We start from the raw sequence: 20,594 nt of genomic DNA, 5'->3' as shown, positions 1-20,594 counted from the left end.
CAGGGAAGTGAGCTGATGACCACAGAATTTAGGAAGACAAATCTATTGGCCATTATGGAATGATACATAATAATAAGAATAGCAACTATCTTTTGATTAATTCTTACAATTTAATGCTTCACATTATCCTATTTAATCCTCACAACATGGTAGGTGTTTGACAGGTAAGGCAACTAAGACTCAAAGAGATGTTGGTCAGTCCTGGCCAGAAGATACTTATGGAGCACAATATGCCAGGGCCTCTTCTGAGGTCCAAGGATGGAGCTGTGAGCAAGACAGATGTGGGCCCTCCTCGCTGACAGCGTCCAATTCCAGAGAGGCAAACGTTAACAAATGTTCACAAATGATTCTGAGGGGCCCCTTTTGGAGACTGATGGGCTTCCTTCCAAGATGCTTCTTGTCAGGCTCCAGCCCAAAGCCATATAGTCACTTGACTCCTACAATACTTTTGAGAAACAAGATGAAGAAACGGAGGCTCATAGAGAATAGAATGATCAGGTCCAGGAAGGGGCTCAAAACCTGGCCATTGGCTCTGCATTCACTGTGCTTTGCACACAGACACAGTGATGAGGCTTCAGATGTGTGAGAAAGGAGCCCCTCGTGTTGCCCGGGACAACCTGTGGTGTGAAGGGACCTTGGAGATCCTTCCTAACTCCTTATTTCACACCAAAGAAGCACAGAGACGCTTGCACAGAGGGTGGGTGGTAAGATCTTCTAACTCCCAGCTCATTGTTCCTTCCATTCTTCCACATGACTCTATTGTTAGCTAAAAAGTTTCCTCTGAATTATGAATGAACAAAAGGAAATTATGCATGTGCTTGTAGGTCTGTGTGAGACAGAGAGCGACTCACAGGCAGCAGCACGAGTACCGGGGCTGTGAAGATATCCGGGGTTGCTTTAGACAGATTCACAGTCAGTCTATTCCTGGTGGATGTGAGTTCAGCGTTAGAAACAGCCACCACCATCCTTCATTCTACATCCATTCACAGCTGGGTTTTACTATACACACGTCTCCCGCATCGCCCAGGGAACAGACCCGACCACGTATGAAGTTCTTGGCGCTGGAGAATGCCACCTCCCATAAAGGCGGTTGGCAAGCGCTTTGCGTGCTCTGTTCCTTTAGGAGCAAGATATTTTCACCTCTATCATGTCTGGCTGCTGTCCAGTCACATCTGCCTGGCCTGGCTGTGTCAGGCCAGACCCATCTGTCTTCCTGACATCTTCGCAGCAGCTGGAGGGGCTAGTGTGCTTATTATCTTTGTGTGAGCACAGGCCATTGCAAAGGCTCTTCCAACCTGCTAGAAAGTTCCCTCTCTTCCTCCTAGAGCTAATTCATGTGCTTTGGATCCTGTGCAGGTCCCGAGGTGTGACAGCTTCCTGCTGCTGTCTTGTATGACTGTGAAGCACCTCAGAGAGCAAAACTGACAATGCCCACAGCTAGTACCAGGTGCCAGGAGCGGAGCCACTTCCCCTCCACATTCATCACCTGGAGAGCCTCCCCATAAAGACAAGCCAGACCACCTTGCTCAACTCCATGGCTGTGGCTCATGGGGAAAGTATTTCCCTGGCCTTTTGCTCAAAGGACCTTAGGCTCCCATGGATGATGTTGTGAGTCGGTCTGGTGGTTTTCCTTCCTGTCAAACACAGGAAATTAGATTTGACCTCTGCTCTGATCACTCTAAAATCATTCTTGGCACTGAAGACTTCCCGCCTTTGTAATCAGAGCATCTATTATCACCCTGATCATCGCCGACGCTCCGATGGGGCAGGCTCCAAAGGCAAATGCGACTTCCGTGGTTCCTCTTCCCCATGTTGAGTGCAGATGTCTTTAAATGCAGTGAAATCATCTCTAATAAGCATGTGTCGGCATTCAGATGGCCCTAGGGTGTATTAACAGTTTCCCGCCAAAATGCACCGCCCCAGCCCTTGCCAAATCACCTTAGGGGACCCTTCCAGGTCCAACAAGGAAAAGGCAGGGAAAATCTCAAAGTAAATCCAATTCTCAACCAAACTATTATGTATTTAGGACAGACTTCAAATGTGATGCTGTACTTTTCTCAGCACTACTGGAGAACCGTGCACTTCTCAAGTACATTGAAAAGAGGAGGAAAAAAGGAGACAGCAGAAAACCACTGCACCCTGAGATTAAAGAAGGGAAATGGAAGTGAAGGCTTCCCAACTTCTAACTTAGATTTATTCTGTAGGGAAGCTGCTTCATTGTTCAGAGCCTGAAAATAGGATTAAGGATTACTCGCACAAAGCTTTTGTGTAAGTTACTTATACTGTTTCTGCGAACTATATTGATTCATTTTACATTCATTGAACCCATATTACAAATATATTTGCATGGAGCTGTGGAGAGTCAATGATTGTAAACTCTGTAATGAGAGGATCCCATTTTTCACCAAACACTTTGCCCAGGACCTGGTACACAAGAGACACTCAGTAGATGTCCGTGGACGAACAGGGGGAAGATGCAAAAGATCATCCTCGAGAAATTAAAACTAACTGGAGGTTACAGGCAAGCACATGCATAATGGTAATACAAGGCAGATGTGGAAAGCATCTTTAAGAAAAGCGCAAACAAAGATTTGGGAGTTAAAGGTAGAGGAAGATGACATCCAGATGGCAGGACACGGAAATGCTGTCTGTGAAGGGGTCTACCTGGGCTTTGATGGCTGGTAGAGCTTCTTTGGAAAGGAGGGGAGGTAAACACCTTCTAGAGAGAAGCAAAAGCACTAGCTAAGGTGGAGACTGGAAGCTGGAGGAACTTTCGGTCAGAACCAGTATGCCCAGATGGGAGTGTGCAGAAGGGCAGGGAGGCGGGCAGGGAGGTGGGCAGGGAGGCAGGCAGGGTACCTCCTTCCCTCTGTGGACCACCTGATGCAGGTCAGCCATAAGGCCAGCCCCCAATCCCACTTGCATCCTCACAGCTGCCCTTCCAGGTGGAGAGCATTGCCATTTTACAGCTAGCGACGGGCAGCTCCAGAATTTGTCCCTAGGTTTCTCTGGCACCAAAGCTCTTCCTCTCTATCCAGGCAGGAAAGATGTTATTGAGACCAAAGAAAGCCCTTGATCTTGTGCTAGAGTACGGACTTGGTGCATGGGCGAGGGGCATCCACAAGGGGCACTAGGGAGAGTGTGAAGACGTGACAGTTTTTGCTCTAGAAGGAATAAAGCGTGAGATGAGGACATCTGCTAGAAAACCTTTGTAGAGGGTCAGGTAAGAAGTTCCCGGATTGGGGCAGCAGGGATGGAAGAGAGGAGACCAGTGTGAGAGGCATCCTTCTAATAGCTTCAGAATAATTAAATGCTGGGAGCAAATAAGGGACAGGAGGTAGAGATATCACTGAGGTTTCAGAAACATGAGAGATAGGAGGGGATGCTGGTTCTAGGGAAAGAGGATGAATTCGTTTGGGACGTATAAAACAAGTCACCCCCTAAATATTGCCTAAATATTGATTCACTACTCTCTCCTCCTTCATATGTCCTGCACCTTTTAATCTGCCATGTGGGAAAAGCATTTATGCAGCAATGCAACTCATGCCACAATCACTGACCAGGGACCAGCTGTGGACAAGGCACAGGCTTAGGCTCCTGTTGTCAAGGAATCCCTCGTCTAGTGGGAGGTTGGAGTGCGTGCTCTGACAGACCTGAGGGTTGGCGAGGTGCTCAGTGTAGGCGGTGAGTCTTCTTTCTGCACATGCAGAGCAGGGCATGGACCTCTCACAGACAGGGCTTCTGAGATTGTGGCACCAGAGACCCAGGACAAGCACAAAATGCCCCTCCATTCTGCTGTGTCCTTCTTGTCTCAGGGCGACACCAGTGGAGGCGGAAAGGACCTGAAGTCGTTTTGGCATCACAGCACTACAGAGGTCTATTTGGAGCTTCATGGAACCTGGTTACAGCAGGCCCAGGGCCCACTGAGACAGGACTGATCAGGAGGGGTCTTTAAAACTCTAACATGGGTCAGCATTTCAACCTGCTGGAGGAGATCTGTTTTCCAATGCTCTATTCCCTGGGAGAGCAGAGAACCTCTGTGTAGAGGGGGAGGCTGCTGCCCTTAGGAGTGGCCTCCGGTGCTCCAGGCTCCTGCCAAGAGCAGGCACTTCTGGCCTTTCTCTGTCGCAGGAGGTCACTCGGGCCGCCGCCTTGGACTCGAGGGCCAGGTGGGGACAGGAGGCACCAGGTAGGTGCCAAGGCCCGAGGCCTGCTGTCTCATGGCCTCCCTCTCTGTGCTCTACCTTCCAGCCTCAAGCCCTTCTCCGGACAGGCAGGACACCCGGCGGCCAAGGAGCAGGAACCCCTCTACCTGGTCCGTGGAGGATGTGGTCTGGTTCGTGAAAGATGCAGACCCGCAGGCTCTGGGGCCCCATGTGGAGCTCTTCCGGAAGCATGTACGCACAGTGGTGGGCCTGGGGACGGTCAGGGGGCTGCGGGGGGCTCTGCACTATGCCCGGGCGCACCACTCAAGGGAGGCCAGACGGAACCACAGGGTTCTCAGAGCGGAACAACCACCTAGTTTTGTTTGTCCCATCCGTTCCCTCACTTTGGCCTTTATCAGGAGTGCCTGTTTTCCTGCCCATCCATCCGTCTGTCTGTGCGTCCGTCTGTGCATAAACAAACATTTATAGCACACCTACAATATGCCAACAGACAGTGCCTATTCCTAAGCTGCTTTGAGGATTAAATGAGAAAATGCACATAAAGTGTTCAGCACAGCGCCTGGCTCGTAGATGACCTTTGGTTAGCAGGCCATCTACATATTCGCATAATTATTTAGGAGATTCTAAAATATATAAGGATGGTACTTTTTTTTAAAAAGGTAAGAATTAGTACTTTACCTGCCAAGCTTCCCATGTCAGTTATCGACTGTTGCTATAACCTGTCACCACAAACGTAGTAGCTTAAAACCACACAAGTTTATTATCTTACAGTTCAGTGGGTCAGGAGTCTGACAGGGGTCTCACCGGGCTAAGACCAAGGTGTCGGTGGGGCTGACATTCTTTCTGGATGCTCTAGGGAGAACTCATTTCCTTCCCTTTTCAGCACTGAGATCCGCCCTCATTCTTGGCTCCTACCTCGCTGTCCCCATCCTCAGAGCCAACAACATCAAGCTGAGTCCTTCCCAGGCTGCCAACTCTTTGGTTTTTTCTTCTGATTTCTTCTTCCACTTTGAAGGGCCCTGTGATTGCACTGTCTCCTCCCTCCCCAATAATTCAGGATACGCTTCCTATTTTAAAGGCAGCTGACTAAGACCCTTAATTCCATCTGCAGCCTTAATTCCCCTTTGCCAGGTAACCTAACATAGTCACAGGTTTCAGGGATTAGGACGTAGCAAGGACCACAGAGGGGTTATGTTTAGACAGATCTGGGTGGGAGGACTCTGGCTTCCTTCCAGCATGACAGGAGGCAGTGGAAGTCTAGGAAGTGGGGGAAAGAGAGAACATTCGGCAGTGAGGCCCCTGGGAGGGCCCGCAGATGAGCTCTGAGTGACGCAGGGTAGGTGCTCCATCAGTGCTGGCTGAGTGGCTGGCTGGATAGAGGAATGAGAGGGGCTGCTCTATGAGTCCTGTACTGTGCCTCTTCTCCCCACCTGAGCACCCAAAATCTCTACCCTTTGTCTCTAGTAATCTGAAAATAGCACTATAGGTGAAGGAGGAAACCCAGCCTTACTAAGGAGTGATACAGTGTGGTAGTACAGGGGGAATGATCGGCTACAGCAGTGAAAAATGTGGTACCTGTTGGTATGCTCTCGGGGTTCTTGTACATGTAGCATAGATGACCTTTACAGTGTCCCTCCCACCTTCCCACCTGCATTAGGTGTTCTTTTTTTAAATTTTTATTTATTTATTTTTTGAACTTATTTATTTTATGTATGTATTGTTTTGGCTGCACTGGGTCTTCATTGCAGTTCAACATGCAGTCTGGAGGGTTACCATTTTCAGAGACAAATGGGAGCAATATCAGGACCTCAGAGGATTGGCATTCCCTTAGTAATTATTTGTGCTAAACCCTCAGATGAAGCAGGTGCATTATTTAGTTGTATGCCACCTAGTATTATTGACAGGGCCAAAAAAACACCTGAAATCCCTTATAGAGTGTTGTTAGCAATTTGGTAATCAGCAAAAGGCAGGTGAGTGTCCCACGGAAAGAAACCAGAGATTAGGATGATGGATGGAAGTCAGGGCCTTATACCAGCACCTGGAATGGAAAGGTAACTACTAGTTTCAGGGTCTAATGGGATGATACTTTGCCTTAGTCAGTCCAGGCTGCTGTAACAAAGTACCACGGACTGGCTGGCTTAGGAACAACAGCGATTTATTTCTCAGTTCTGGATGCTGGAAGTCCAAGATCAGGTTGCCATCAAGGTCTGCTTTTGGTGAGACCCTTCTTCCAGGTTTCGGACTGCCATCTTCCCATTGCATGAGGACACTAATCCCATTCACGAGGGCTCCACCCTCATGACCTAATTACTTCCCAAAGTCTCACCTCCAACTACCACCACTTGGAGGTTAGGATTTCAGCATATGAATTTGGGGAGAGGGTAGGGGGGGCACATTCAGTCCATTGAACACTTCTTGCTTGTTTAGCCCTAGATTGGATGAAGAGATAAATGTATGTGGGATATTGGGAGTATGGCTGGGACTATGTTAGATTCCTTCAATCAGGAGAGAGCAGGAATATGAAAGATCCAGTGTATCATATGACCCCAGGGAGAATATGGGAAGAGGAGCACATAGTATTTGTAGGCTTTCGTTTATTTTCTTAAGGTCTTGCCTTGGGACTAAAAGAATATGCATCTAAGTAAATCCGTATTCCCTTACTTTACTCCCTGACCATACTCTAACTGTGGCCACTATTTGATTACTTTGACCACTTTCTGGGTTTTCTTTTTTCTGATTCTGTTCCACCAGGAGATTGATGGCAATGCCCTCCTGTTGCTGAAGAGTGACATGATCATGAAATACTTGGGCCTAAAGCTGGGACCTGCACTGAAACTCTGCTACCATATCGATAAACTGAAGCAAGCCAAGTTCTGAAGGTGTTTAAAAGATAGAAGCAAAATCCAGACAACAGATCTCCAGATCATCTTCTGCCTTACCAACATTTGCCACCATCACAAAGATTCTCTCCTGAAAAAGAACAGCCACAAAGACTTGGTCTTTTTATAAAACTCGCGCATCTTGACCTTTTAGAAAATTCAACATGGTCTTTTTGAAAGGTTCTCCTGTGTTAATGATTTGCCAAAAAATTACAAAGAAGCCTGTTATTTTTAACATTTCTGGTAGGTTGGTTGCTCTTAGGGTGGGTACTGCTTTTATAATGAGAGTGTGGGGAACTGAATGCTATCACCCAAGGAAGACGCTGGAGACGTCCAAGGATGTGAGAAGAACCTTTGTCCCTGCAGGCTCTGCGGGGACGCCCACCGCAGCACTACCTGTCTTTAGCTCTGACTTGGGGACCCTATCATTGTGAGCCTTGCTTAATTCAGCTCTGGAAGCTGTCTTCTGAGGATAAATGCCTCACCTTGCACTATCTGGAAAACTTGAATTCTTTTGCTCTCTGAAAGAGAAGGAAAAAAAATCTTTTCTATTCCTAGTTATCTGAAGTACTGTGTTGCCCCACTAGAGGGCAGACTGCTAATGTATTTTCCGGACCCTCACTTCAGCAGCCTGATACTCAATACCCAGTGGATGGATTAGGGTTTCTGTGAACAAGACCTAGCCTACACAGACACAGGGAATTTATTCCACAGTCAGCACCACAGATTGCAACTTGGGAAGAAACCGTCTTCTAGAAGGTTCTAGTTCATATCCAATCATTACTGACTGACTGAGGTGCACCAGCAGCAAAGTCAAGAATTTGGAAGCACGTTCTTCCCAGATGGGGCTTTGGAGTTCCTTCCCTTCCAGAGTCATTACTGAGGTGTCGATGTATTGGCATGCCGGAGAGCTTAGTGACATTTAGCCATGGTGTTTCTTTAAAAAAGAAGAAAGATGTCTCTACTAAGCTTTGAAATGGGAGAGTGTTGATTTCTAGTTACATCGTGGGATTATATAGTTGTATGTGTGGCTAATTTTAATAATAATAGCATGTACACAGACATGCTATTATTGGGTTTAATTCAATTTACAAATAGGTTTTCCTTTCTCACTGTGGAGTAATAGAAAAAAATTGATTTCTACCCTTTTGCAGCTGTGTCCAGGGACGGACAATGAATCCACAATTTACTAGGCAGAAGGGCAGCCTTGTCTCCATTCTTCTTTTGATCCTTTTCCCTTCTGTCTCTCCCTGTCTCTTTTTTCCTTCCTCTCTCACTGAATAGGAAACATATCTTCAAAATGAATTTGCCTTTGCCGTGGGCATGTCCTCTTCCTTAAAAAACGTCCGTAGTGTTGTAAGGGAGGAGATGAATACTAGACTTTGTGATCTCTGGGAGGGGGAAGATCAAGGGCCACTCAGGGCCTCCCTTGGCCCAAATGCAAATCAGAAAAGGCACACCGTCCTCGGGATGCAGCCTGGACGGGCGTCTTGGCCGGTGAGTGGAGCAGGGTGGGATTGCAGCCTTCTCACCCCTCCACCAGGTGACCTTGTGCAGGACAAGACCTGTAGAAACTTGAGGGCAGCCCTGGGTAGATCGGTATATTGATCCTCTATAAATCAGAACTTGGACAAGGATCATAGGAAACATTCCAAGCCATGCTCTTAGACCCACTTGATGAGTGGTATTTGAGAAAGCACATCAGAGCAAAATCCTTTTTAGACACGCAAATGGTGACGGACTTAAAGCGTGACAGAAAAGGGATAGAGCAGAGTGTCCTAAAACTGCCCATGGAACTGAGCTTGAGCTATCAGGAGAGCTGAATGTCTGTTGGTCCCGGCACCTGACCGAACTACCCTGAATCAGGCCTTGGGACAGTGTCTTCAAGATTTTGAAACAGTAAATGGACTCTGTCCCTCAAAGTTTGTAAATCGTGAAGTGCTCACTGCTGATCTGGAGGGTTCGTGCCCCGGTCCGGGAGGATCCCACATGCCGCGGAGCGCCTGGGCCCGTGAGGCGTGGCCGCTGAGCCTGCGCATCCGGAGCCTGTGCTCTGCAACAGGAGAGGCCACAACAGTGAGAGGCCCGCGTACCGCAAAAAAAAAAAAAAAATACCATGGGTAGTGTATATATTCAGAATGGCCAGCGTGAAAATAGTGAGATCCAGAAAATCCCATGACAGCCTATGTTCCTCACTCGACCATTTTTGCTCAATCCTCTGAAACTTGTGGTGCCTCTTGCATCAGTATACCTCATACATTTTCAAAACTTTCCACCATTCTTGGTAGTGCCTCCCTCGGTACAGACACGTCAACGTTGGTGCTGCCAAATCAAAAGCATCTGCAAACAATGTCAAGAAGATACTCGGAGGCGTTTTCAGGGGAGAGAGATTTTCCCATCTCAAGTCTAGGAGAAAACTGGGTCCACATTCATGTGGAACTGCTCTCACAGAGATGCTATCTCATTTTGCATTAAACTTTAAGCAGGACAGATTGCTGAAACCATGATATTTAAGGTTTGACTTTTTAAAAATCTCATTACTCTTGAAATGAATGCTGCCACATCAGAGAATAACCTAAGGAGGAAATTCTTCCTTTCCTGTTTTTGCACTGAAATGCAGCTAGCCAACCAAATTATTGTTGCAATACTGCAATTAAATTAATTTTCACCCCTTTCAAAAATCTTGTCAAACCAGGCAGTTAAATAGCTTAGCAAATGTAAAACATACCAGGCCATCTCCTCTAAACGGACCTTAGGCAGAGTCATGCCACGTGTGTCATTCTCATCTGAATGGGAGCTTATTTGGGGGCCCTTGAACTTGTACAGATGTGTTACTTGTTATTCCACGGCAGTAGATTTGCTCCAGGTTGTGGTAAACAATGATATAGTTTTGCATAATTTCAAATTAGTGTGTGTGTATGTGTGTTCATGTTCCAAACATTTCCAATTACACTTGTCTGTTAAACACTTAAAAAAAAAAATCTAGAGACAAGTTCTATTGCCTAAGGCATTTAAAATATTTTATGAGGCACATTATTCCCTTTGTAAAGACTTCAGGTAAAAGAAGTGCATTTCGTCTCTGTGTGTGTGTGTGTGTGTGTGTGTGTTTCCTGACACTGTAGTGGGAAGAGCCTTTGAAAGTGGCTGGGAGTGTATCAGCTTTTGCATTTGCTCGGTTTCAAATGCCTTCCCAGCTTTGTAGCCCTGAGGCAGAACTCTCTAAGCTGTTACTGCCAAGTATCCCCTCTAACACCAACAGGGTGTGCCCTGGAGGCAGCTGGGGGACAGTGCTGGGGTTCTGGGCCTGCCTAGGTCAGGTGCTAACTGGACTCACCAAGCCAGCCCAGGCTCTGCTCCGTGTGACTAAGGGGACAGGCCTCGCCTGGGAGCCCAGTGGGCTGGTTTAGTGCCCACCAGCGCTTCCATCATTTCCCTTCGGCAGGGCTGCCTCGTATTTTCCTTTACAGCAGGAGAAAGGAGTGGGGAGCTCCTCAGGAAAACCAAATAGGATATTAAAATACACTGGGGAGGAATACTACGTGAGAAGGAAACAGTAAAGAAGGGAAGACAAAAATAACTGTCCTAGGAAGACGATAAGAGAGCACCTCTTCTAACAGGCCCAACCCTTTAAGCTACAGTAACCTATTTTTGTATTTATGTGCTGTACGGAAGATTTCTTATTTTATTTAAATTAAAAGTATGTTTTTTATTACTTTCTGAGATTGTTTTAGGAGAATTTTGTCATGGCTCTGAAGATGATTGGAAGTGCCCAGAAGTGACCAGGGACTTGAATTTAGTCATTGTCAGAAGGTCTTGAAAGATGGAGATACTCTGCTTTCTAAGGAACTAGCCAGGTTTCCATACGTGTGAGTGGGAGGTGAGTGCTGTATGACATTTGCTCTGATCCGGTGCTTTTTCAACTCTTCTCCAATGGTTTAAGAGGAGGAGGAGGAGGAGGAGATGGGACTCACGTTTTTTTCCTTAAACCTCAGATAACAAGACAGGCAATTGGGAAGGAGGAGATGATTTCTCAAAACTGCAATATGTTGTTAAGGAGAGGGATGAACACCTGTCCGTGGTCTTGGTTTATTTTTTGTTACAAACTCACTCCAAGAACTAGGTAGCCGCCCTGCTCTGCTGTGGTCTTGCCACGTGCCGTGTTCCCCATGGCATTAGATGACCATGTTGAGAAGTCCAGCGGTGAGCCCAGCAGATGGTCTGCCGTCTAGAGGTACAAAGAGTCCTGTTCCCATCTTGTGATGTCACCCCAGCGGCTACTTTCACAGGACTTCCGGCCGTGCTGCCCCGGGAAGAGGGCTGGGAGCCTCAGCTTCCAGCGTGCCCTTCCCTCCAACCATTATCCTAATCGAAGACGATTCCTTCATGGACAATTGGAAGCTGGATTTTTGGAAATCTAGCATTTACTTGAAAGAGAATTGTTCTTATTTATTGCCACCAGTTAAATATTATGGAAACATGTCTGCTAACAATTTGCTTTGTGTAATTTGTTCTAATGCTAATAAGCAACAGCTGGGACACTTCCTGTGGTAAATTCCTCTGTGGTTACAGTGGTATCATCACACATGGACTTCACCAAATCACTGTACTTGAGAAGAACGCTCACTCTGGCTCTCCTAGGCTGCAGGAAATTCCCCTAACTTAGAAGCAGTTCTGGGCAAAAGCGTATTTTTAGAGGAGGATTTGCTTTTCTTTGCTCCCTGCTTTTCTAAACAGGGCCCCAGACCTGTGCTCTTAAAATCCTACATAGAGAGCCTGGTGTTCTCCTCACGCTCAGCATTGACCTTGATCTCCTCCAGAGGAAAGACAGCAAGCAGAGCTAGAGAATGACCCTTTCCTCCAGGTCAACGTGCTGTACGCAGAGTTGATATGGGGCACAAGAAGGGTGGAGACGAGTCCAAGGGCCAAGAGCTGCTCAGCAGTTGGTTAAGTAATGATAGCTGACAGTGTGGGCATCTTTCCGTCCAAAGGGTCTAAATATACCATTCGGACTTGCTCTGGGCTGCCAGCCCACCATTCTCTGCTCTGTAGCTCGACCACATGACCTGAGCCTTCGAGTTGGTTCCATCTATTAGATGCTTGTTGTAAAGGCCAACACAAACGTCTTCTATTGATTGGATCCTACTTTGGAACACAACCAAAGCCCTGCTTCTCCAAAGAGCTCACTATGAAACAGCAGACCCACACTGGGTGTCATTTTACAGTAAGCATATGTGACCGAAGGCTACCTCCATCATAAATGTAGCATCCTCAAACCTTAGGCAGCCTCCGCCTCCCCATCCAGTGCTGGGACGCCTTCCCCACAGCCTGACCGCTTCTCATTAGGGGGAGTTGACTCCCATAGGAAGTGGCTTATTTCTCTGTTGGACAGCTCTGGTTGTGAAAAACGTTATTTCTCAGGGAGACACAGATGTCTGTGAATCAGACACAGACGTTTGAGATGAAGCCAACTTTGCAATCTTTCTCTTTTTTAACAGAGCTTGTCCATGCAGTAACCACACCTATAATACAAATTGACATTGGCGAATAGATCCCGGCTCCACTACATTAGCGTAGAGGAGCAGACACTGAATATCAATGTGGGACTCAGATAGGTCATAGCCATCAGATTCATCAGCCCTGTCATGAAAAACTATCGAAATTCCTGTGGTCTCACACACACGAAAAAAGGGTGTCCTGGGAGAATCTTTAGTGTAGTTGTAAATCTGGTTGTGGTCACATAAGCATGTGAGTTACAAAAGTTTGCATGAATGAATCTATAAGTCCATGCACCTCATTAACTGGAAAAGACGCTACGAGACGTGGAAGCCCTATCTCTTAATTGTACTCACTGGTGATATAATAAACTAAGGAAGCTGAAGCTTTTAGTTTAGACAAAAACAAGTTATAATTGATGATAGAAAAGTAAACACGGTCGGTTGTGAATTTATGCAAGAGGTATACAGTTTATGACACCAAGCCCACGTGGATTTCATGCTTGTGTGTGCACGCCCCAGTGAGTGTGTATTTGTGAGTTAGTGCAATAAGAGGTGGGAACTGGGGAAGGTTAGAGAAGGGATTGCAAAGGGAGCTTTTGCTTTGTAGAGCACTCTTATTCAGAAGAGCTATCTAGCAATGATTTAGAAATCAGATCCCAAAGTACACATAACATGTAGTTTATGTAGTTTGCTTAGATGAAATTCTGGATTATGGAACAGATTCTCGATGAAAATAAGTAGCTACAATTATATCTAGCACCTTGCACAGCGGCACCTGCCATATATTGTAAAAGGCACCTCATGAATATTAATTCGCTGAATGAACAAATGCTTGACTAGTTTCGTATTTTATTCAAAAAGCCACTAGTTTCTTTTTGAACCCCATATCTTTACTGAAAGGAGAAGTGCCGAAGGGACAGGCCAAAAGAAGAGATAAGGCGTTTCGTTTCCTCTGAGTCCCCAAACGCTCAAAGAGGTCAACCCCACAGTCACTGACTTGCATTTCACTCCTCTTTTTGTCTTAGCCTCTCGTGTTCTACCGCAAGCATCAGAGAATAACAATAGATTCCTTACAGCTTTAGTTCTAAGACATCTTTTCCTTTTCCTACTCAATGCTTGGTGCCTCTCAGCATGAGTAGGGGTGTCTCAGTGGGCTGGGTGCCTCTCAGCATGAGTAGGGTCTCGGTGGGCTGGTTAACTGCTCAAGTACAGCAAGCATCTCCAGGAGGAAGAGAGCACCTTCCCTGAGCCCTGCACTCCCAGTACCTTGCTCACCTTGGAGAAGGCAGGTCAGTGGAGCTGGGTCTTCCCCGCAAGCCACTCTGTCGTCATGCTGATGGTAGCCCGCCTGGGAGTAGACATGGGTAGAAGAAAAGCTTCCCCTGTCCTTTTCACTCTTTACCCATCTCCACCCTTGAGAGCAGATTTGGAGAGATCAGGGGCTTCTCTTTTTTCCACAGAAGGTTACATAGGAGCGTTGAGAATAGAATATTGTGACTGATTTTTTTTTTCACAACCACACCAAAACTTAGGGTGTTTCACCTTCAAAGAAATCACCTCAAAAGCCTGAGCACATGTTCCAAAGATGTTGTCATTGCTCAGAATATTTCCACTGCATCTATTTTGGGGTCATTGTTAGATGCTAGAACCCATTCTTTTCAAAGTGGAAAGCCCATCGTCGTCACTCGAGGGTGGATTTTTTTTTCTTTTTGGAGTCAAAGGCACTGGGGTCATGTCTGGTGAGCAGCACAGGTAATCCGCTTGAGATGTAAAGCAGTGTTTCTCCATACTCATTAGTTTGTCTTTTCCTTGTGTGTTTCCTTACTGGGTACAGATGGTTTGAGCAGTATCAGCCACAGCTCATTTGTTAACTTGACTGTATTAGGCAGGTGTCAGTATAAGGAGCTGCAACGCAGAGACTGATCTGAAGGGCAGCGTCACTTGGATGGACATTCAACGTGTTCATTTTAAAGCTCACTTACAGTTCGTTGCTGTATCTTTAGGCATCGTAAGCTGAGGATATTGAGTTACTGCCTCCCCCGCACCCCCATCTCCTCATCTGGAAAAGGAGAGGCACCCAGATGACCTTCAGGGGCATGTACAGCTCAGTTACTTTCAGCAAAGGCCGGTGGGACTGTTGGCTCCTCGGTCTTCCGTTTTATCATTTCCAGCTTCTGCCTCTCCTCCTGTCTGGCCTCGTCTAGATGTTTTCTCATCCTCTTCTCTCATTGGCCCATAGCTCCTCCTCAAAGCCACAGAAGCATCACTTTGCTATCCTTTCTCATTATTTTTTACTTTCCATTTAATTCTTTCTTCCTGTCTCCATGTTTCTTTTGTCTCCTCTTTTCTGTTCTTCTCCATTCCACTACCTCCAATGCCTTGTGGGAAGGAGAGGAGGTGGAGAGATAAATAAAGAATTAACAAGTAGCCTCTTCCCTCCCTGGCCGGGCTGTCCCGACCCTTGCCTGTTCCCACTGTCCCATCGTCACCCGCCTACAGCATTCCTCAGCTCTGTTGTGCTTCCGGCCCGAACTCCACTTGTTCATTCCATTCCTCCAGGTCCTGCCCTCTCAGCCTGTCCTTGATTTCAGGAACAAGAGTCCTGTCCCTTTTGATTGCTTCATTCTGCGACTCGCCCTGATGTCTCACTCATAGGCCTCATCAGCCTTCCTCAAGCATAGGCCCCAATGCCCATCCCACCAGGTGTCCCTCCTCATTCGGCCCCGAAGGTCAAGGGCCCAGTGACCTGGAGCTGATGTGACATACCTCTTCAGAAGCATGAGTTGTTTCTGCCAGCCATGCTGGCTCTTGCAATCTGCATGGAGTCACTCTGCCCTCCAGTAGCAATTCTGATCATTGCACAGTTGTTGTTTTTTTTCTTTGTAAAGTGATTTTATTAATTTAAATTCTTTTTCAAATTGGTGTATAGTTGATTTACAATGTTGTGTTAGTTTCAGGTGTACAGCAAAGTGAGTCAGTTATACATATACACATATCCACTGTTTTTTAGATTCTTTTCCCATATAGGTCATTACAAAGTGTTGAGTAGAGTTCCCTGTGCTATACAGTTGGTTCTTATTAGGTATCTATTTTATATGTAGTAGTGTATCCATAGTTCTTTATAGAACATGTAGCTTTGTCCAGACCCGCTGAGCACTGACTGTGCCTCTCAGTGACCAAAGCCAGACCAGTGTCTCAGTTTAAGTGAGGAGGGCCAGCTGGGATCAAAGATGAGACACAATGACCTACATGAGAAGCACTTCTGGGGTGAGGGTTTGTTTCTAGACATTTATAAGTCTGCTGAGACGTGTGCAATGTTAAGTGGCTTGTGTCTGGGTAGGGGAAGATGATGACATATTTCCCAAACAAAAATGTGATTTGGAGGAGGGAGAAAGGCAGCAAAATTCTGGAACGGGAATGCTCTGTTCCTGGCCTTTATCCAGCACCATCACATCCCCTCGAGGTCTTTCTAGAAGTCAAACTTGTTTCCTCCACAGGAACTGAAAGTGTTTCTGCCCAAGTGTGAGAGAGTTTGGAGAACTTTGATTTCTTTCATTCTCCACTGTGTTCTAAGCCACAATACTTAATTTGCTGTCATCTTCCAGCTATATCCTTGATCACATCAGGATTAAAAGAACGAGCTTGGGCTTCCCTGGTGGCGCAGTAGTTGAGAGTCCGCCTGCCGATGCAGAGGACACGGGTTCATACCCCGGTCCAGGAAGATCCCACATGCCGCGGAGCGGCTGGGCCCGTGAGCCATGACCGCTGAACCTGTGCGTCCGGAGCCTGTGCTCCGCAATGGAAGGGCCACAACAGTGAGAGGCCCGCGTACCACAAAAAAAAATAAATAAATAAGAACGAGCTTGTCCTCATCTCATCCTCCAGAAATTTTGAAATAGCAGTAGTTTATATAGCATATCTTTTCATTTATAGTTATTGATTAATTAGACTGTTTCTCTCCTGTAGATAAGTAGAAGTAATTTTATTAATATAAAGATTTTATACTATAAGTACATTTGTAGGTAAATTTACTTTTTATTCTATACACACACGAAAACTAAATAGATGAAATAAAATCATTTCATCATAATTGTATCCTGTTGAGATTTTTTTCTTCACATTAACAGTGAAAACTTTTTGCTAAGTGCCACTGTAACATCATGAAGTGTCATGAGGCCAAAAGGTTTGTGTTTTACTAGCGATGCTAGGCTGTGATTATGACAAGGCTCTCGCTAAATAATGAGGAATTCTGAGTAAGTGGAAATCCATGTGTGCTAAGCTCTCGAGGTTGAATGATGATGATCGAAATGTTGTGCCTTTTGTTTTATAAGTTGAGGGGTTTATTTTCAGATGCTTTCTTTCAACTCAGCCTTAGTTAATCTCATGTTTCCACCTCTTTATTCTACATCTTGCTCCCAGTATGCCCACACGGGAGACTCTGCTGTCTTTCCACCTGGGAGACGAGCAGCTGCATGCTTTCCCTGGTTAAGTTCTGTCTTTAAGGAAGGTACAAATACGTCATCCCCTCATCTCGGTAAGAGGGAGATAGGGTTGACTACGTCCCTTTTCTCTACCTAGATGGTCTCCCCTCCCTTCTAGTTAAAGACTGTAAAAGGGTGCATGTGCACACATATTCATGCGTGTGCTTATGCTTAGATTTGGGGATTTGAAACAAAGGTCATCCAGTGAAAGTTTTTGCATCATTTGCTTGTGCCGAGGCATGTGTGCAAGAAGGGCCTGGTGTGTGTGCTGCAGATACGGTAATTACTTGAAAATCCATTGTGCTTTCACTCTTTATGGACAGAAGGTAATTCTGGAACATTACTTCAACTCCCTGCTTTATTTAGAAGTGCTCAAGGAATGTGGAGCTTCGATTAGGAAATGTGTAGTTTTGGGGTCTGACTTTTTTATTTTTTAAATACTAATGGATCTAATCTTGCAGACCAGAAATCAATGAATAGAACTCATTGTATGGGGAACAGCATTTACACTGGAGAGAAAGAGCAGTGAATTCTGTCACCTGGGGAAAGAGGCCGCTCCTTAATTTTTGCTCTTTGCCGGCATGATGCAATCAGTGTTTCCCGATGTTAGGAGAATCCTCTCACCTCAAAATGTTCCTATGTAATTGTGTCACATAATGGGAAATTGTAACAGGCAATTTGGTTCTGTAATTCAGTTTGCAAAGCATGCAAACATAAGATAACTAGGTTAAATGCAAATAGGCATTACACTAAGGTACAAAAACAGGTGGGGAGAAAAGATGCTGTGTCCATAACTTAGAAACGACATGAATTTCATTCCTCATGTGCCTCAAAGTGTAGCACTTATTAAAGTTATTTATCCTCTACTTTAATTTCATCACATACCATTCATACAGATGCATTATCTGTATGTTTTTTTACTGCACATATTTATAATTTGTCTCTTATTTGTAATAAACAGGCTCCAGCGAAGCACGTTCAGGAGTGAGGTGATGTGCTCATTTTTTACAATGTACAGTGCAAACAGACTATTAACAAATAGACCATTATATATGACACCATATGAAAATGTGCTTTAACTTTTTCAAAGCCTTTTGGTTATTGTCTGTAACTTTTTCCTTGGTGCCAATTCTTTCATTATTTAGAGGTCTGGTTTTTTTTTGCTTTTTTTTTTCAGTATGCGGGCCTCTCACTGTTGTGGCCTCTCCCATTGTGGAGCACAGGCTCCGGACGCGCAGGCCCAGTGGCCATGGCTCACGGGCCCAACCGCTCCACGGCATGTGGGATCTTCCTTGACCGGGGCACGAACCCGTGTCCCCTGCATCGGCAGGCGGACTCTCAACCACTGCGCCACCAGGGAAGCCCCTAGAGGTCTGTTTTTAATGTATTCCCTTAAACAGTGACTGTTTAGTCAGACACGTTACATATCTGTTACATAGTCAGATAGGTACAGTTTCATTAAATAAACACTATTGGCCTTAATGATTTTAATATTTTCAGGTGCTTTTTTCCACTTTTGATGCAGTTTCCTTTTTTTTTTTCCTAGTACAGTGTATCATGGACCTGGGACTGATTCAATAAAATTTCTCAATCCTAAGATTCCAAGACAATGCAGTGTTTTCTGTTCAGGCTGTAAAAAGCATTTCTGTATTTTTATCAAAGAATGGAACTTACGAGCCTCTGTATACTTTGTCTGATCAACGTTTTAATGTTCATTATTATTTCATTAGGACTAATTCCCATAAGAAGATAACAAGGAAAAGTCTTTCAAATGAAGTCTTTTGACAGCCAAGACCCCAAAGGCCTGATTCACAGCTGCCTGGGAGGCCCCTCCCACTGGCTGCCTGCAGTCCAACCCCTGCGGTGGCCAGCCCAGCCCCACAATGGCTCAGGAGGGACTTGTTACAGGAGCCCAGGGCTCTCTACTGACTACACTTCGTGTCTCCTTGACCTTCCTATTCCAGCCCATGACTACACGGGGCAGCCCCGGGGTGGAGAAGGAGCACCAGATTTGATCAGAGCCCCCAGGTAAGGGTCCACCCAGGCTCATCTTGGACTGGGATCTCCTTCCAGGTCAGTAATCAGGGACACGAGGGCTGCCTCCTGTGACAGGAGGATTAACATAAATTGCAGTGCTTGGAAATCTCCTCAAACAGTGGCCTTTGAATCTGGAATCCTTGTTCCAGGCTGTTTACTCCCATCAATTGATTGTAACTCTAGCTGTTTGGGGGTCGTGACTGCTCCTGAGTTTTGTTTGTTTGTTTGTTTGAAATAGATCTTTATTAGACTACAATCGCTTCACGGTACTGTGTTAGTTTCTGTTGCACAACAAAGCGAATCAGCCATATGCATACACGTGTCCCCTTATCCCCTCCCTCTTGAGCCTCCCTCCCACCCTCCCTATCCCACCCCGCTAGGTCATTGCAAAGCACCGAGCTGATCTCCCTGTGCTATGCAGCTGCTTCCCACTAGCTATCTATTTAACATTCGGTAGTGTATATATGTCCATGCTACTCTCACTTTGCCCCAAATTCGCCCTCCCACCCCATGTCATCAAGTCCATTTTCTATGTCTACCTCTTTATTCCTGCCCTGCAACTAGGTTCATCAGTACCTTTTTTTTTTTTTTAAGATTCCATATATATGCATTAGTGTACGGTATTTGTTTTTCTCTTTCTGACTTACTTCACTCTGTATGACAGACTCTAGGTCTATCCACCTCACTACAAATAACTCAATTTCGTTTCTTTTTATGGCTGAGTAATATTCCATTGTATATATGTGCCACATCTTCTTTATCCATTCATCTGTCAATGGACATTTAGGTTGCTTCCATGTCCTGGCTGTTGTAAATAGTGCTGCAGTGAACATTGTGGTACATGACTCTTTTTGAATTATGGTTGTCTCAGGGTATATGCCCAGTAGTGGGATTGCTGGGTCATATGGTAGTTCTATTTTTAGTTTCTTAAGGAACCTCCATACTGATTTCCATAGTGGTTGTATCAATTTACATTCCCACCAACAGTGCAGGAGGGTTCCCTTTTCACCACACCCTTTCCAGCATTTACCGTTTCTAGATTTTTTGATAATGGCCATTCTGACCTGCGTGAGGTGATACCTCATTGTAGTTTTGATTTGCGTTTCTCTAATAATTAGTGACGTTGAGCATCTTTTCATGTGCCTCTTGGCCATCTGTATGTCTTCCTTGGTGAAATGTCTATTTAGGTCTTCTGCCCATTTTTTAACTGGATTGTTTGGGTTTTTTGATATTGAGCTCCATGAGCTGTTTGTATATTTTGGAGATTAATCCTTTGTCTGTTGTTTCATTTGCAAATATTTTCTATCATTCTGAGGGTTGTGTTTTTGTCTTGTTTATGGTTTCCTTTGCTGTGCAAAAGCTTTTAATTAAGTCCCATTTGTTTATTTTTGTTTATATTTCTGTTACTATAGAAGGTGCGTCAAAAAAGATCTTGCTGTGGTTTATTGCAAAGAGTGTTTTTCCTACGTTTTCCTCTAAGAGGCTTTTATAATGTCTGGTCTTTAAGCCTTTAAGCCATTTGGAGTTTATTTTTGT

At 45.4% G+C, this 20,594-nt stretch overlaps 1 protein-coding gene across 10 annotated transcripts in view; it reads left to right on the top strand.

Annotated features, from left to right (window-relative positions):
• The window catches only part of SCML4 (Scm polycomb group protein like 4), a 136,581-nt gene extending 117,963 nt beyond the window's left edge, over positions 1–18,618 (top strand). For 9 of the 10 annotated variants that reach the window (XM_089921902.1, XM_089921903.1, XM_089921899.1 and 6 more), the window contains 2 exons: positions 4,252–4,397; positions 6,918–11,583. In XM_089921902.1, coding sequence (XP_089778028.1) covers positions 4,252–4,397; positions 6,918–7,043 — 272 coding nt within the window. In that variant the 3' untranslated portion in view covers positions 7,044–11,583. Of the gene's footprint in view, positions 1–4,251; positions 4,398–6,917 lie in introns of all 10 variants that reach the window. The other variant, XR_016395158.1, reaches the window with a different exon arrangement.
• The last annotated feature ends 1,976 nt before the right edge of the window (positions 18,619–20,594 follow it).

Source organism: Delphinapterus leucas, chromosome 12, assembly GCF_059928025.1.
Source record: "Delphinapterus leucas isolate spDelLeu-1000000601 "Yukka" chromosome 12, BTC_Dleu_Yukka2, whole genome shotgun sequence".
NCBI classification, from domain to species: domain Eukaryota; kingdom Metazoa; phylum Chordata; class Mammalia; order Artiodactyla; family Monodontidae; genus Delphinapterus; species Delphinapterus leucas.
This window is presented reverse-complemented; position numbering and strand designations above follow the sequence as displayed.